The following is a 16,699-nucleotide window of genomic DNA, read 5'->3' as shown; positions in this document are numbered from 1 at the left end:
ACATCTCTGCACGTCTGTTGCTCCACAAAATGAGGAGCTTCTGCTCAGCAGGTGTCACCCTAATCTGTCTTTATGACTCCAGCACTTAGATCTGTGCCTGAACTGCAGGAAACATTTGTTGAATGAGAAAAGTAATGACTATAGTAATATAATGTCATTGCTTCCTCGACAATAACAAAAAAAAAAAAAAAAAAGGAATAAAAAAACTACATATGTAAAAATCACATCAAATTTACCTTAAGCATGTTACTTGCAAAACTAATTACAGGAAAAGGAAACCTAGTTATTTATCTATTCTAAAATTTCTTTAATGAAAGTGATTTTATAAAATGATTCAGGCTGAAGGGAATCCGTCAACTTCACAATTGTGTTCCTTAAAAATTTTAACAATAATAAAAACACATCTTTGTTTCCAAATCACTTTCACTGCTATTAACACATCTGAACCTAACAAAAACCCACAGAAGCTACAGCATTTCCAAATCTAGCTTTTCTCCTTTTTGGGAGACTCACAGAGAGCAAAAAAGAACCATCTTTTTTCTTTTCTCTCTTTTTTTTTTCTTGCCTTAGTTAAAATGCTATCCTCTTTAATCTATCCAATGACTTTGCAAAGTTGTGTTTCGGGTCTTGCTGGAAGCCAGGCCAGGCCCCTTCTGTGTGTGGGAACACTCACGTAATTGGCGTGCAGTACAGTGAAGAACTCGGGGTTGGTGATGAACTTGACAGCCGGGGACTGTAGCAGCAAGGTGATTTTTTGTGAGTTCACTGGAGAAAGTGACCCATCTCTCCTCAGATCTGGAAAAAGTGAAGCAAAGCAATGAAAGGCACTGGGAAAAGATCGTTTCAAATAGAGGACTTCTCTCTTGTGGCACCAGCAGCCCACAAGGTTCACCTGCACAGCTGGAGAGGACTGTTGTTTTGAATAGAGATCTGACCAGCTGTCGCAGTGATAGGGCCAGGTGTTCTATCACTCGGTGTCTGTCAGTTAAGAATCATTATTTTCTAGGAGTGTTCCTGTACAACGTCAGTTAGGATCAAGTCCTTGAATACCTCATCCCTTTTATCCCAATGACTTTTTTCTTACTTTCTTTATAAGTTGCTCACCATAGCTATGAGAATTTGTTTGCAGAAAGGACCACAATTCTCCCCCCCCCCCCACATCCCCATTGGTATGGAACTCTGCAACCCTGTTGAATCGAGCTGGCCTTGTGCCTTGCTTTAACCAACAGAATTTGCCAGAGGTTCTGAGCGGCCTGTGGGTCCCCACTTTCTCTCCCTCAACACGAGAACAGTCTGTGCAAGATGAAAAGCCATGGGGAGTGGGGACAAGCCGCCCCGGCTGAGGTCACATCAGGCCAGCCAGCTTGCAGCTAATTCCACAGCTGACCAAGGATGCAGGTGTGAGCCCAGTGGCCTGAGGAACCACCCGGCAGGGCTCAGCTCAAGTTGCCCACCTGCAGGATTGAGGGCTAAATGCATGGCTGTGAACTTAAGCTTTGGATGGCTTGTTATACGGCAAATGCCACCGGATCCAATACCAAACCCAGAAAGAAATTTTCTTTTCCTTTTTCCTCATGTTTCTTATTACTCCATCACTTTACTACATCTCTCTCAGAGATGAATAGAAATTAATAATAGAAATACATAAACTAGTCACTTTAGTATATCTGATAAAATGAATAGAATGGAGGCAATTAAAATAGTTGGTGGAACTGTGTACATACATATTTAAAAGAGGGCGTGAAAACGTCCACTCTTCTGCTTTTGCAGAGACAGCTGAGACCTGGCAGTACAGGAAGCACATGGCTGTTTGCTCCGAATGTTCTAGAGCCGTCAATCTGCCATCATTTACCCAGTTCAAAAAGAAACTGGATTATTAGGATGTTACAGTAATAATCTTACGCTATTACAGGTATAAAAAGCAGAAGCCAATCTCTTCAGAGAAAACAATCTTATGGCTACCAAAGGGGAAAGGAAGGGAGGGGATAAATTAGGAATTTGGGGATTAACAGATACACACTACTATATATAAAGTAGATAACCAACAAGGACCTACTGTATAGCACAGAGAACTATATACAATATCTTGTAATAGCCTATAATGAAAAAGAGTCTGAAAAAGTGTATGTATAACTGAATCCGTTTGCTGTACACCTGAAACTAACACAACATTGTAAATCAACTCTACTCCAATTAAAAAAAGAAGAAGTCAATCTCTTAACGCCTTTTGAATATTCTCGTCTGAGTTCCACTCAGTCAGATTCAAAGAAATGAACACCAGACCCCCCTAGTGGATGCTGATGGTATTTGCTAAAAAATGCTCCCAGGCGGCCATGTATAATCGTAAGCCTGCCGGTTCTCTTTACTCCCAGGTTCCTCCCTCAGGGGGGATTGTATTTTATTCTTTAAAAAATTTTTTTTTTTTTTTTTACTATTTCCTATTTTTTTAAAAAACATCTTTATTGGAGCATAATAGCTTCACAATGTTGTGCTCGTTTCTGCTGTGTATTTTATTCTAAATGCAAACAAGTCTTCCTATTGTTGTCATGTGGCTCCTTGGAAGCAGACCATGAATTCTTATCGTATGTTTTATTTATAAGCGGAAAACAACCTTAGGACACCAACAAATAAATTTACTTAATAAGAAGTGATTAAGCCACCGAAACCAAAAATTGCCTTGATGCACAGGTGCAAGGTCTCTTCACTGTGAATCCACTTTCCCTTTACGTTCCTGGTGGGAAACGTCTGTCTGTTTTACCCTGCTGGTGCCAAGCCCCTTTCTCCCGCTGGCCCTCGCCCACGCCCCGCTTTCCTTTCCCCATCCGCATCCCAGGAGTCTGGGCCCATCCTGCATACCTATGCTCGACTGAGAAGTTTCAGCCTCTGAATCACTCCCGCCACCTCCTCCGTTGCCTCCTGCTGGGACCTGCTCACAACTTTGGCTGCCAGAGTCTTCTTCAGGCCTCTCTGTAGCAATGGTTCGCTGAATATTTTGGTACCTTTGTGTCAGAAAGTGCAAAGACAGGAGTTAACTTTGGTTTGGTGGCTCGTGGAGGGGCTGATGCTCTGAATCAGATAAGTGGGGAAATCAGTAAAGGATTGTCCTGGAGGTCAAAAAAGTCAGGAAAGAAATGCTCAAAATCCCCACAAGATACCCAAGACAATTAACACTCCAAGTATCTCTGGATGATTTGATTTCTTTTTGTTTTGTAAGCTGTGATGAGTTTCAAGTACGGTGACTTCAAAAAACTCACCCTGCGTTAAATGAAATTAGGCTAAATCTAAAATAATGGTATGGGAAGGAACTTAAAATATTACAACTAAGATATCAAAGCACCTCTCCCTGATGGTGATAAGTCTACAAACTAAAATAAAAGTTCTACTCACTTGTTTTTATTTAACAGGTAACTGACAGGACTGGCAAGGGGTGTGCAAAGGTTACACGCTAAAAACACACTGGCAGACAAATAAATGCTTTCTGCTTACTTGAATTACTTTGAAGTAATTGAATTACTTTGATTTTTCTTTCCAAGTTGGGAATCAGTCAGTCAGTTGGCCAGTCAGTTGCCTAACCAGGTGCTTACTAAATATTTACTGACTTTTCCAGTGTGTCTGGCTCTGCGCTGGACTTCCAGACCAAAGAGAAGACTGGAATGCGATCTCGCCCTCTGAACCCTCACGGTCAGGACAGAACAAAGAGGGGAAATGCACATAAACCGTGACTCTAGTGAGGTGAACAAGCTGCCCTAGGTGTGTAAGAGGTGTGGACACAGACGAGGAAACACCCAAGGCACATGCGTCCTGAAGTCAGAGTATGACGTGTCGGGGAGCTTGTAGGGAAGGTACACGGAGGAAATGACATGTGCAAAAGGCTGCAGCTGGGAGAACTCCAAGAAGGTTGGTGGTGGCGTCAGGATGTGTGGGCCTCGGGCAGTGCCAGGGAACCAGCAGGGGCGGCAGGGAGCGCCTAGCAGGTGGCCAGCGGCGGCTGGAACGTTTTTCTCTAGGCCCAGGTCCTCCAACTTGAGCTGCATCAGGATCACCTACGGGGCCTGTGAAAACACAGGCTCCATCCCCAGTGTCTCTCTGATTCAGCAGGTCCAGGGATGGGGTGGGGGAGGCAAGAATGTGCATTTCTGACTAGTTCCCAGGTGATGCAGTTTCTGCTGCTGGTCCGGGGACCAACTCTGAGAACCGTCACTGCAGGGGCTGAGCAGCTGCTGGAAGAGAGAGGCAGGTCCAGTTCTACAAGGACCCCCACCTGTGTGGAGGGTGCGGGAGGAGAAGACCCTGGAGTCGGGGAGAGCAGCTGAGAACGACTGCATCGCTCCAGGCTGGAGATGCAGAAGCCTGGAACCAGGCAGGGGTGGTGGAAAAAGCTGGTGTCTAAGGATGCTGCTGGGGGCAGGGGACACCCACATTCTGTAGGGATACTAAGATCACCTATATCTGCCCACAAAACACTCACAGAAATTTCCTAAACCTCCCTGCCTAATTCACACTGTGTTTTGTAGGCAGGTGTCCAGCTGTCTTGTTCCTTTTTGCTCTGCTCTGCGTCCTTCACTCTTTGTAGCCCCTCTTCCTCCTAGCTAAATGACCTTGACTTTGCCTGCTGTCTCTCGGCCCCACCAGGGCACAGGACAGGAATTCCGCTTCCCTTTTCTTCTCGGCACAGCAGGAATGAGGGAAGCGGTCAGACTGACGAGATCTTTAGTGGCAGAGTTTGTAATAACTTTACATGTAGACTCAGCAGAATTTGGGACCTGACTGGGTATGGAGGTTGGAGAAGACAGAGGAGACAACTGTGAAGTTCGAGGCGCCCACTTAGAGCAGGTGGGTGGAGATGCCGGTACTGATGAAGCCCATGTAGGATGGGCAGGTTGGTGGGAAGATTTTAGTGTGGATTTGGACATGGTGACCTGGAGGTCCTTGAGGTCATACAAGTGACAATAGCCAGGGGAGCGTTGCTGTATGGGTCTTGCGCTCAGAGAAGTGAAGTGGGAGTGGAGGAAGAGGCGTGAAGAGGAGGGAGCCTCCAGGGAGCAGCGAGTAGCCAGGTCGCCAGGTGCAATCCAAGGTGGGGGCATGGGGAACGTATTATTACACGGACAAGCTCTTCCATGGCAGGGATTCTGAAGACTAGTGACCTCTCCTTGACCTTTAGAGAGGAGTTTTGGGGACTTCCCTGGCGGTCCAGTGGTTAGGACTCCACGCTTCCACTTCAGGGGGCACAGGTTCGATCCCTGGTTGGGGAACTAAGATCCTACATGCCACCCGGCCAAAAATAAATAAATAAATAAATAAATAATAAAGAGGAGTTTTGTTCTCAAGTGTGGTCTCCAGACCACTTGCCAGAGAATCAACTGGGTGATAATTATAATTACAGAAATTGGGGCAAAATTGAAATCGGCATTTCTAACAAGTTCTTCAGGTGGTATTATCTACATCTAGGTTTGAGGCTCTCTGGTGCGGGGCTTTCTTTAAGTTTTATTTTATCTAAAGAGACTCAGCCACTCGCTCCTGCCACCTGGCGGAAGACGGCTCTGCCTGCAGCACTTACTGGGAGGCATTCCTGAGAAGGCCTCTTATGAGAAAATGCGGAAGGGGTAGGAATGAGCAAGGAATCGGAGAGAGAAACACTTGCTTTTATTTACCCCTCCACACGCCTGTGGCAGGGAGGCTGTGGGGAAGGTGCAGGCTGTCTGTCTGTGATGTTCTTTTTGCTGGAACTCAAGTAATGCAGCCACACGTGGGGTACTCAGTGGGTCGGTGAGAAGCCACCTGAGCTTGTGACCTTGACCTGGGAGAGGAAGGGGGACTGCCAAAGACCAAGGAAGCTGCTGTTGGAGGATCTCCTAAGTGGCTCAAGGCAGGCTGCATTTTCCAAAAGTGGCTCAACGATATTTTCAGTCCACAGCTTCTTCCAGAACCTGACTACTCTCCTACTAAGAGGCAGAATCAATGTCCCCTCCCCTTGAACCCGGGAAGGTCCTGTGGCTACCTGGACTAACAGACAATAATGAAAGCGACAGCTTGTGATGGAACACAGAGGCCATGCTGTGAGGAAGCCCAGGCGACGTGGAAAGTCCACGTGGAAGTGCTCTGGTTGACAATCACAGCTGAGATCCCAGCCGACAGCTGGCATCAGCCTCCAGATATGTGAGCCTCCAGCCCAGCCACCCTCTGACTGCAACCATGAGGTACCCAGAGGAGGGCCTCACTGAACCCAGTCAACCATGAGAACCATGAGAGAGGATGATACTCATGAGGATAATGGTGATAATAGTCAGTTATTGTTGCTTTAAGTCACCCAGTCTGGGGTGCTTTGTTACTCAGCAACAGATGCCTGGAAAGGGCTTAGACAAACCTCACGTTGTAGCCTCTCTTTTACTTCCCAAATTGCAGTGATCACTGAAGAGGATTTTAACGAGGAAATATTTTATTTTTATTATAATTTTATTCGATGGAAATGTCAGCAATTTCACAAACTGCTTCACATGTCCTCAGTTGCACCTGGTTTATCTCACGCCTTACTAAGTCAACAGCCTCAAATCCCAGGTGCCAGACCCAACCCCTGGCCTTGGCTGAAGTCAGGACAGTCTTGGGGAAGCAGGACACACAGCAGTTGGTGGAGGATCACCCAGCAAGGGCAGGGCTGCAGCCTCAGAGGCTCTCTTTGTTCTAAAGATGAGAGAGGGGATCAGAGAGTTGGTTCTCTTCTATTTCATCAAAATTTATCCTTCAGGGGCTTCTCTGGTGGCGCAGTGGTTGAGAATCCGCCTGCCAATGCAGGGGACATGGGTTCGAGCCCTGGTCCGGGAAGATCCCACATGCCGCGGAGCAACTAGGCCCGTGAGCCACAACTACTGAGCCTGTGCGTCTGGAGCCTGTGCTCCGCAACAAGAGAGGCCGCGACAGTGAGAGGCCCCCGCACCACGATGAAGAGTGGCCCCCGCTCGCCGCAACTGGAGAAAGCCCTCACACAGAAACGAAGACCCAACACAGCCATAAATAAATAAAATTAAAAAAATATATATATCCTTCAATGCCCCCCTCACACTTTATTTTTTTGCAGAAAAAGGTTAAATATTTATATTATATAGGGTTTATGGAAATTGGTAAGGAAGGCAGCTGGAATGTCTAATTTGCAAAGGGACACACAGAGGAACACACACAAAACCGAACCGGGAATAAAGAAACCTTCCAAAACCAAACCGAACTGAACCAAACCAAACCGAAACCAAACGAACAAAGCCCATAGGAGCAGACGATTCTCACGGGAGGAGCTAAAATTGGGAAAAGAAAAGCTCATGGAAACAGAAGTTGACCTTCCCTCCAAGAAGTGAAATGTAAGAAGCACCAGAAAACACGAGGAGAATCACTTAAGTCAGCAAAAACCCACCAAAAGATGAGATGGAAGGCAAGGTATTGCTGCTAGCAAAGTAAACCCGTAGAAACACACTTTAGAAAACCTTTAAGCATTGATATCAAATACCAAAACCACGCAGATCTCTCTTGGCCTGCTCTTTTGGGAATATAACCCTGAAGAAACACTCTAAGACAATTTTAATATTTTACATACACTTGGGCCTTATCCAAAATAGTGATTAAAAGCAATAAGTGAAACATCCAATATGTCAGATTAACTAAATTACATCTGTTCATTGGAATACCATCGTTTAAGTGATCATCTTAAGACTATGTAGCAATATGAAAATGCTTATAATGTAGGAAGTGAAAAATGAATATAAAGCTATATTATCATTAGAGCTGTATAAGGACTGTGCATATGAAATTTGAAGATAGGTAATTTTTTTAAGAAAGCTAATCCTTCGGGCAGTAGGATTATAAGCCTTTTTTTTTTGCTTATTTAAAACTTGCATTTCTCAATAGTATAATAATTTTATCCAAATAAGTAAAACATCAAACTTGAGTTGATGATTTAAAATGAGATTATGTATTTATATTTTCGGTTTCCTCAATAAATATTTGCGAAGAAGGTAGAGTTAGTTCGTTCAGGATATTTTGAACGTGTAGGAATGAACTCGGGAAATGGTCTTGTACTGAGTCCTGGTAAACTCTGGCCCCATCCAGGCACCGGGACGAGGGACACAGAAGAATGAGAAAGAAGGGAAGGACAGTTACCAGTGGCAGGCATGATGGGCCATCAGTCATGGGGCTGCAGAGGAGGTGGCCACTGGCTCTGTGCGGAGAGCTCTGGGGAGGTTCCAGGGACCATGTGACATTCGGGTTAGGCTTTTGCAGGATGGAGATGAGTGCCAGGTGGAAGGCACGCAATGAGGGACTTTCCTGCAGTGGAAGCGTGTGGTAAAGCCACAAAGGCCACTTGGGGGGTGGCCGAGGGAGTGTGGTCACCGCACACTACATTGTCCACTCATTTTGCAGTGTGCATCTCCTTGCACAAACACATTTGTCTTTCACAATCACCCTGTCAGGAGTCAAGAGAAACTCCTTCTTGCAACACTGAGAAATATTTCCATCTTGCTGTGAGAAGGTGATGAGTGCAAATTTCTCCTGCTAACCAAACACATGCCCCCCTGTGTGTGATCACATCTGCGATGGATAAAGGACTGACAGTATACCTTCTGTGGCTGCCATTATCAGGCCAAATCACTGGAAAACTGTAAATGCTTGAAAGCAATAGGTTAAAATAAGCATTGAAGAGCCTGAATACTTATCTGAAGGTTATCTGACCTTCCCTAGGTAGGATTTTTCACAAGAAATAAGCACTTTCTCAAATCACTCAGTTCCTTTTCTTTTTATCTGTCCACATGGATGCAGCAAATACAACTTGCTATTCAGCAAAGTCTGGTCTCTCTCAGCATGTTCAGCTCCACTGGAGGGCACAGGGGTTTACACATCAAAGCCTGTACACTTCTCTAGAGGCCTGGTTCAGGATGGAATTGGCTTCTTTTTTTTTTTTTTTTTTTTGTGGTACGCGGGCCTCTCACTGCCGTGGCCTCTCCCGTTGCGAAGCACAGGCTCCGGACGCGCAGGCTCAGCGGCCATGGCTCACGGGCCCAGCCGCTCCGCGGCATGTGGGATCTTCCCGGACCGGGGCACGAACCCGTGTCCCCTGCATCGGCAGGCGGACTCTCAACCACTGCGCCACCAGGGAAGCCCTGGCCTCATTTTTATATCATACAACCTGAACATCGTGAACGAACTTCCAAGGATTTTTATGTCACAGGTCAAGGTGTTTACTTCTGCTTCTGGTTTACTGTTTTGTTTTAGTGTTCAAACTACACCTCTTGTAGATATAGACTGATGCTGCTCTCCGTGTTTCTTAGTCTGGTAAATTATTTCAGCTTATTTGTCTGGCAAGACAGACCCTGAGGCTATTTCTGCCTATGGCATCTGAACACAGTCTCTATGTAAAATGAGCTTGCTGCGTCCTTTGCATTTTTAGTTGTAGGAGTCTTGTTGCAATCACCATGAAAGGACACTCCCAAGGATTTTGGTGCATTTATATTTAGTATGTTCTTCCTTGTAATATGCTTTCTTTCTGTGGGAATGACTAGAGAAGTACACTGCCAATAAAAACCGGTTATGGTTCTTATTAATGACCGAAAACACTCAGATACTGATGGGGAGAAATGGAAAGCAAATGTCTTCCAAATGCTCAAGCAATAGAAGAACCCCTGGTGATTTTCACCTAAAGCATCCTTCTCTCTCTACAACAACGGTAAGCAGAAGTTCAATGTTTTGTTTCTGTGCAATTTTAATAGGACTGAATTGTCTACTTTTTTTTTTTTTTCTGGAGGCTACAGTTAACTTTCAAAAGATATTTGTTATCAATAGCTGTGTCCCCCAAACCCAGTTAGTTATTCTTTTTAGTCCCTCTCCACCTTTTTCCTTTATTTTACACTAGCAAGACATCATGTGGATACAAACGAAGTTGGGCCTGCAGTCTGCATTCCTGGCTACTAAAAGTATCCAAAAGCCACTGTCCTGGTCTTAAAGAAGCAAGATATTGGGTATGATGCTCATACTAGCTTATGGCATGGGAGAGGTGCTGTTTAGGGTTTCATTTGCATGTTGAAAACAAAATGACATCCTTACATACTTACTAAAAACTAGTAAGGGGTCTAGTTTTTAGACAAAACAATTCTCAAAAAGTATCTTTAAATGTTTCTCTTTCTATGATGAAAGCTTTTTAAGAATGTATATTTCTGAGTATATAGCAATTCTGGGACCAGGGTAGGCATGAATATAGAGATATATGAGGCAGCTTTTTCTCCAGGCAGCTTTTAGTATTCTGTTGACCCTATCCTTGGAATGTTTTCAAACTGTTTGGGTTCTGGACCTGTTTGAGAATCTTATGACAGATATGTATGAGTCTGGTAGATAAACGTGCATCCGTGTATAATTTTGCATATAGTTTCTGGACGGTTCCTGGAACACTGACGCCCTCAGTGAATACCTGGGTGGGGGGTGGTCCATGGGCCCTTGGCCAAGAACACCTGTGTTCGAGCCTGGGCCGTCAAGAGGATTCCCCGTCTTTAAATGACACTTAGGCTTAGCTTGTCTCCTCAGCAAATTTTAAATCTAGCTTTCCAGGTACTAACTATGAATGGGTTAATTACTTTGCAGTTTCCTCATACAATCTGAGCAGGAGAGTATAAAAGGGGGTTTCTTTAGCTGCCCTTCTCCTTTCACTGCTTTACAGGGGCTCACCGCACGCTGATCACCCACCGCCTGTTGAGTTGCTCCATCTGCTGGATGGACCCGGATCTCCGCATCCCGTCGGGGGTGGCTGCTGATGTGGGACGCTGCCAGGTGGTCGTGCGGTTCACGTGGTCCACATAAAAGACCCGCCCGTGGCTGTCAATGCGAGCTTCCCAGTCTAGCGCGTGACGAAAAGGCAAAAAGAAAAATCAAGGACAAACTACGGATCCATGTGAAACAGACACCACTTCCAGGTCTTTTGCAGTTGCTGAAGACCAAGCACTGCCCAGAGCACCTGGGTGACCTCTGAGGCATTGGCATGGAGTTGGCATTCCAGGAAAGAGCCCATGGGACTCAGATGCTCTGCTGGGCCATTTTAAACAGTAACTGGGGATACTCAAGTATGACCTGTGTTAAAATTCTAACAATTTCTAAAGAGAAAATGGAATGTTTATTTCCTTCTTTAAAAAATTCCATCTTGTCAATTTTCTTGGCTACTCAAATGACAGCTGGAAGACTGGAAATGTCCTCTGGTGACAGCTGACACTCTAATGCTGGAAGAATCCTTTCTTTGCTAAATCTGATGGAGGATGGCTGCTCAGAAGGGAATAATGGCCCTCATATTAAAACCAGGTTGGACTACAGTTCTCAAATGCACTGTATGTACGTGCAGCTTCATATAACCTCTATCTAATACTTAGCAGCCTTAATTGATTGCCATTCCTCTTGAGAGAAAGAATGGACACATTCAATCCTTAGAGTTGTGAATTCACAGTGTACGTTCAACCCACCTGTGGCTGCCAAATATCTCTCGACCAAAACAAAGCCAATCACGACTATTAACTAGCTTTGGAGTATCTCCTTGTTGATAAATAACTATCCCAAACAGTAGAGGGAGCCCAAGATAAAGCTAAATTCCTTTCCTTCTCAAATTTAAGCACAGCAACAAACTAAAAGGTGGAAGCATAGATGATACAGTCCATGATAAATGTAGGAGCTGGGCTGGGGTGATAGGATGAAAAAGTGCTCAAAACTGAGAGAGCTGGAAGTCATACGTACACACCTGAGCTAAAAAAAGATGAGCAATGTCTGCTGTACAGAGATGCGCAAAGCTTTTAGGTTCCACGTGTAAAACTGTGGTGGAAATAACAGCTTCATGATAAAGTTATGCTGAAAACTACGTTAGACTAAAGAAGAAAAAGCAAAAATGACTGCAAATGAGGAAAACCATTCAGGCTTTTAAGTGAGAAAAGCCATAGCTTTTGGGAGTAGGTCAGATGTTTAACAATTCTATTGAAAAAGTATCATTCAGGTAATGACATAGCAACTCCCAATTGTTTTTAAAATGAAAACCTCAATATATTTGGTATAGTTATGGTTTGATATGTGTGTGGTTCAAGCTGTTTGAGAACATGATGGCTTATGTCTGACATTTACCTGAGGGATTGCCAAATAATGCCCAAGGAAAACTAAAACTACCAGAAAACACCAAATTCAGCTTATAAGACAAATTGAAGAAAAAAAAATGTGGTCAGATTGTATAAATATATTCTAGAAGGTTGTGATTAAAATTGCCTACTAGATGATCCAGTTGTCAACTGTTAGTTGTAAATGTTAATTAGCTCATTGATGAAATTGTATATTTGTGTAACTACTAGGTAATTAATCTCGAGCCAAACATTAAAAAATTTCAGTGATTTCCAAACTAGCAGCAACTGGGTGTTTTTTTTTCTTGAACCCAACATGACTGTCATCCAACAAAGAATGAGTGTTAATCTTTGAAGAGTATCGTGTTACTCAATTCAGTTGAACAAACTCCTCCTTGTACTACGAACTAGAGACCATGCCAGGTCCTGAGGACACATTGCTGACTAACACACATCCCTGCCCTCCAGGTGCCCACAGTAAAGGAAGGATTCCTTCAAAGACAAGCCTCCAGTCTGATAGATTCTCCAAGGAAAATAACTCAAGTATGGTGCAGCGAGAATAATAATTTCTATGAGTTTCAACATTTCCAAGCCACTCATGGAAAAGAATGGCAAGCCAGACAGTTAGGCCCTCTTGTCAATACATTAAGGACCTGGAAGGCAGAGTGCTAATTAAACTCTTATCAATAATCAGAAAATAATAGCTAAGCGCAATTAGAGATTATAAGTGTGTTTTCTGGGTTGCTTTGTAAAGAATTTGCTTTCACATACTGTATAAACAGTATCGCATAAAGAAAACACGTTCCGAATGGAACTTCAGTCCTCAGCATGTCTGATGCACTTGGCCCTGTGATGCCAAAACAGACTCCTGAAAATGGTACCTTTACGGATGACCTTGGGAGAGTTAGAGTCATTCATGTGTGTCCATTCATCTGTGGTTGGGGAGCCTTGTCAGATATTAAACTATATATTTTCCATGAAGTCTAAGAACAATGTAGAGCCTAATAATGAATCCTATTTTAATTACTATACCATGAAAAGCCTGTAAATTTGTACTTGTACATTAACAAGTGCAATACCATGTTTGTAGTTTAGACCTTTATCTTGAACTTCAGTTGCATCTCACTGTCTTCTCAACACCGATACCTGGATGACATCTCAAATATAACACGATCAAAACCAAGCTTCAGCTCATTCCCACCCAAACCTGCTCTATCTGCGCCCTTCTCTTCCTTTCTCAGTTAAAGGAAGCTCCATCCTTCCAGGTTAAAACTCTTGAGGTCATTCTTGACCCTTCTCTGTATCTCACACACCACAACCAATCTTTCAGCAAATCTACCCACAAAATATCTGGCCAGGATCTGACCACTTCTCACCCCGTCCTCTGCTCCCCGCCAGCTCAAGCCACCACTCTTTCTCACCTGCAAGCATCTTATGTTGGGTCTCGGGCTTCTATTTTTCCTCCTCACAATTTGATGCCAACACAGAAAACCTTTTAAGTCCTAAGTTAGGCAATGTCACGCCTCTGCTCAAAAACCTACAACGTCCCCCTTTCATCCACTGTAAAAGCCAAAACCCTTAAGTGGTCTACAAGGCCCTAGGGGATCTGGGCCCCCGATAGACGGACCTCTTCCTGCTGCTTCCTCGCTCCCAAATCCGCTCCATCCAGACACACTGACCTTCTTGCTGTTTCTCAAACCCACCAGGCAGGCCGCTCTGTTTGCTCAGAAAGCTCTTCTTCCCCAATACTTGGGTGGATAACCTTCTTAACACTTCTAAGTCTAGCTTCAAATGTTGCCTTGTCAGCGAAGTGTACCCAACCACCCTATTTAAAATGGCAATCCAGCCACCACCACATGCTCCAGATTCCCCTTACCCTGCTCTGCTTTTGTTTTCCCACAGCACTTAAGACCATCTAATGTGCTGCACTATTTCTTCATTTATTCTTTTTCCTGTTTATTATCTGTCTCTACCAGCCTAGACTGTAAGCTCCTTGAGGGCAGGGATCTTTGCCTTTTTTGCTTGCATAGAGTAAGCATTCAATAAATACTTATTCAATGAATAACTATCTGATGAAGTCATCCATGTACTATGTGAGATTAAGAAAATTCAGTTGTTAGCTTCACTACCAACTTTTCTAATATTTTTCAGTGTCACATGGACAGAAAATTGAAACCTATCTGGAAGAAATTTGTTTCATTATCAAAAGCAGCTTATATAAAGCAATTCTTTAAAACAGAATATATTATATTCAATTATCTATAATATCTGTATGAATAACTAGTTATTACTCTTGCATGGATTGAGGGTCAATTCATGTACACACCCACTGATAGGTTTTTCTGTTGTGGGGAAAATGTTCCTTTCTTGGAGAGAACATGCTATAGGTATTTTTCTAAGTAGGAAGTACCTTCAGTGACACTGAAATTTTACTATTCATTTATGGAATATCCATAAATCAATGTATAAAGAAAGAAATCAGGGATCAAAAGTTAAAGAACATAATGTTTGTCTTGGTCTCTCCAAACAAATGCGGTATTCCTTTAAGTTATTCTACATATTAAAGACACTGTTTATCACTGATAAATTACAATTGAAAAGAAGAATGGTGTAAATGTAAAATATATCACATTGCCAAGAATAGATGAATTAAGGAATAAACCTTTCTTCTTTCAAAACTGTAACGGCTTAATGTAAGCACGGGCAAAAGAATGGAAAGAAACACTGATTCTTTGCATCCTGGAAAGATCTTGCAGTTGTAAAATTTATCAAATTTTAAAGGTTATCTTTGCTTGAAAAATGAGCCCAAGCCAAAACAGGGATGTTCTAGAATTCACGAACATATCTGATGCTAAGTGAATATTTAATGTCTGGGGTGTCACTTCCTTCTTACAAATGTTACATATAAGGGAATATTATAAGGGTAAATTACACTGGAATGATATCTAGAGACTATCTAGTCCAAATCTAGCATTTAGCAGATGAGAAAATTAAAGCTTTACTTTACAACTAAGAAAACTGAGTCACTGAGATTGATTTTCCCAAGTTCAAATGACCAGTTAGATAATTATCAATTACACATTACGGTTACCAGGAGAATGTGCTATTGAATTCTATCCCTAAAGATGATACTTTGCCTGGAAACCTCTAAGAACTACAGAAAAAATTTGAGGCTGTCACCTACTGGTGCAAATTAGAGTAAGGAAAATGCAAGTTCATGGGTCCTGATGGGTTGAAATGTTTTATTACGTGGAGATGCTTGAACCATAAAAGGTCCCATGGAGAACAATAGGATTATTCCATCTCGAGCTGCAAACTTTTAAATATAATACAGTAAAATTTGCGAATTAAGGGTCATGAACAGTTTGCAAGGCCTAGTCAAGTCTTGTAAAGAAATGCTCTCCATTTCAGAAGTTGAAGGGTGCTGAAAATACTGGGTTTTCTCATTAAGATCACATCCTGAAACCACACGAGAAAAAACCAACCAACCAAGCAATTTCTATGGTAGGCGCCATATTGGTTTTTTTTTTTTTTTTTTTTGTGGTACGCGGGCCTCTCACTGTTGTGGCCTCTCCCATTGCAGAGTACAGGCTCCGGACGCACAGGCTCAGCGGCCATGGCTCACGGGCCCAGCCGCTCCGCAGCATGTGGGATCCTCCCGGACCGGGGCACGAACTCGTGTCCCCTGCATCGGCAGGCGGACTCTCAACCACTGCGCCACCAGGGAAGCCCCCATATTGGTTTTTGATCACAGTGTGAGGTATGGAGTGGAGGAAGAGTTTGGATGTTTATATACAAAGTTCATACCGACCTGCTTACACTTGATGGGAAGTTATGAACATAGATTTTCAAAACTAAAGCTTACTTGGTGGAAGAGGCTCATCGATTGTTGGGTAGTGATGATGTTCAGGCCTCAAGGAAGGAAGCTGGCTTACTGGCTGGGAATTATGGAGTATAGGACATTCACCTACGGACAAGATAGTCGAGACATTCAGATTCATTCATTGCCATGGCAATGTCAGCAAAAAAGCACGACTGTAAAACAAACTACTGCAAGAAAAAACCCCAAAGAGCGGGCAATTGGGGAGATTGGGATTGACATATATACGCTAATATGTATAAAATGGATAACTAATGAGAACCTGCTGTATAAAAAAAATAAAATTCAAAAAAAAAAAGAGTAGGCAATTGATTTTTTTCTGTGTCAGTTTGCTACATACAGAGTCATTCATGAGCCAGTGAATAGAGGGAACTATATCTTTTAAGAAACTCGAAAAAAGCCAGCCAAACACTCCATGGCTGTGATCTGTACCGCAACAGACCAATAGGTAGGATTGGGGTCTGATGCTGTAACCACCCGGATTTTCTTGAGGGGAAGGTGGCATCAGAAAGGGACACAAAAGAAAATGAGCAGAGCCTGAGTTTAGCCCAGGAAAAGAAACAGGCCTTTTGGAGGGAAGGGCAGCATTTATAAGGTCTCATAAAAGTTCAAGGGGTCTGTGCAAAATGACAGCTCCTTGTTTGGATAGGTTTCATCGGAGGGCTACCCAGAGGCCATCTTTCAGAGATTTTGTGTTTGGAAT

The 16,699-nt window shown here is 43.3% G+C and overlaps 1 protein-coding gene across 8 annotated transcripts in view; it reads right to left on the bottom strand.

The window, feature by feature from the left end:
- The window catches only part of HECW1 (HECT, C2 and WW domain containing E3 ubiquitin protein ligase 1), a 479,149-nt gene that overhangs the window by 98,363 nt on the left and 364,087 nt on the right, over nucleotides 1–16,699 (bottom strand). For 7 of the 8 annotated variants that reach the window (XM_060304845.1, XM_060304844.1, XM_060304842.1 and 4 more), the window contains 4 exons: nucleotides 15,982–16,083; nucleotides 10,717–10,867; nucleotides 2,857–2,999; nucleotides 674–795 (listed from right to left, as the gene is read on the bottom strand). In XM_060304845.1, the coding sequence (XP_060160828.1) occupies nucleotides 674–795; nucleotides 2,857–2,999; nucleotides 10,717–10,867; nucleotides 15,982–16,083 (518 nt within the window). The remainder of the gene's footprint in view (nucleotides 1–673; nucleotides 796–2,856; nucleotides 3,000–10,716; nucleotides 10,868–15,981; nucleotides 16,084–16,699) is intronic. The other variant, XM_060304847.1, reaches the window with a different exon arrangement.

Source organism: Globicephala melas, chromosome 9, assembly GCF_963455315.2.
Source record: "Globicephala melas chromosome 9, mGloMel1.2, whole genome shotgun sequence".
Classification (NCBI taxonomy): Eukaryota; Metazoa; Chordata; class Mammalia; order Artiodactyla; family Delphinidae; genus Globicephala; species Globicephala melas.
Note: the sequence above shows the minus strand (reverse complement) of the source record. Positions and strands in the feature narration are given on the sequence as shown.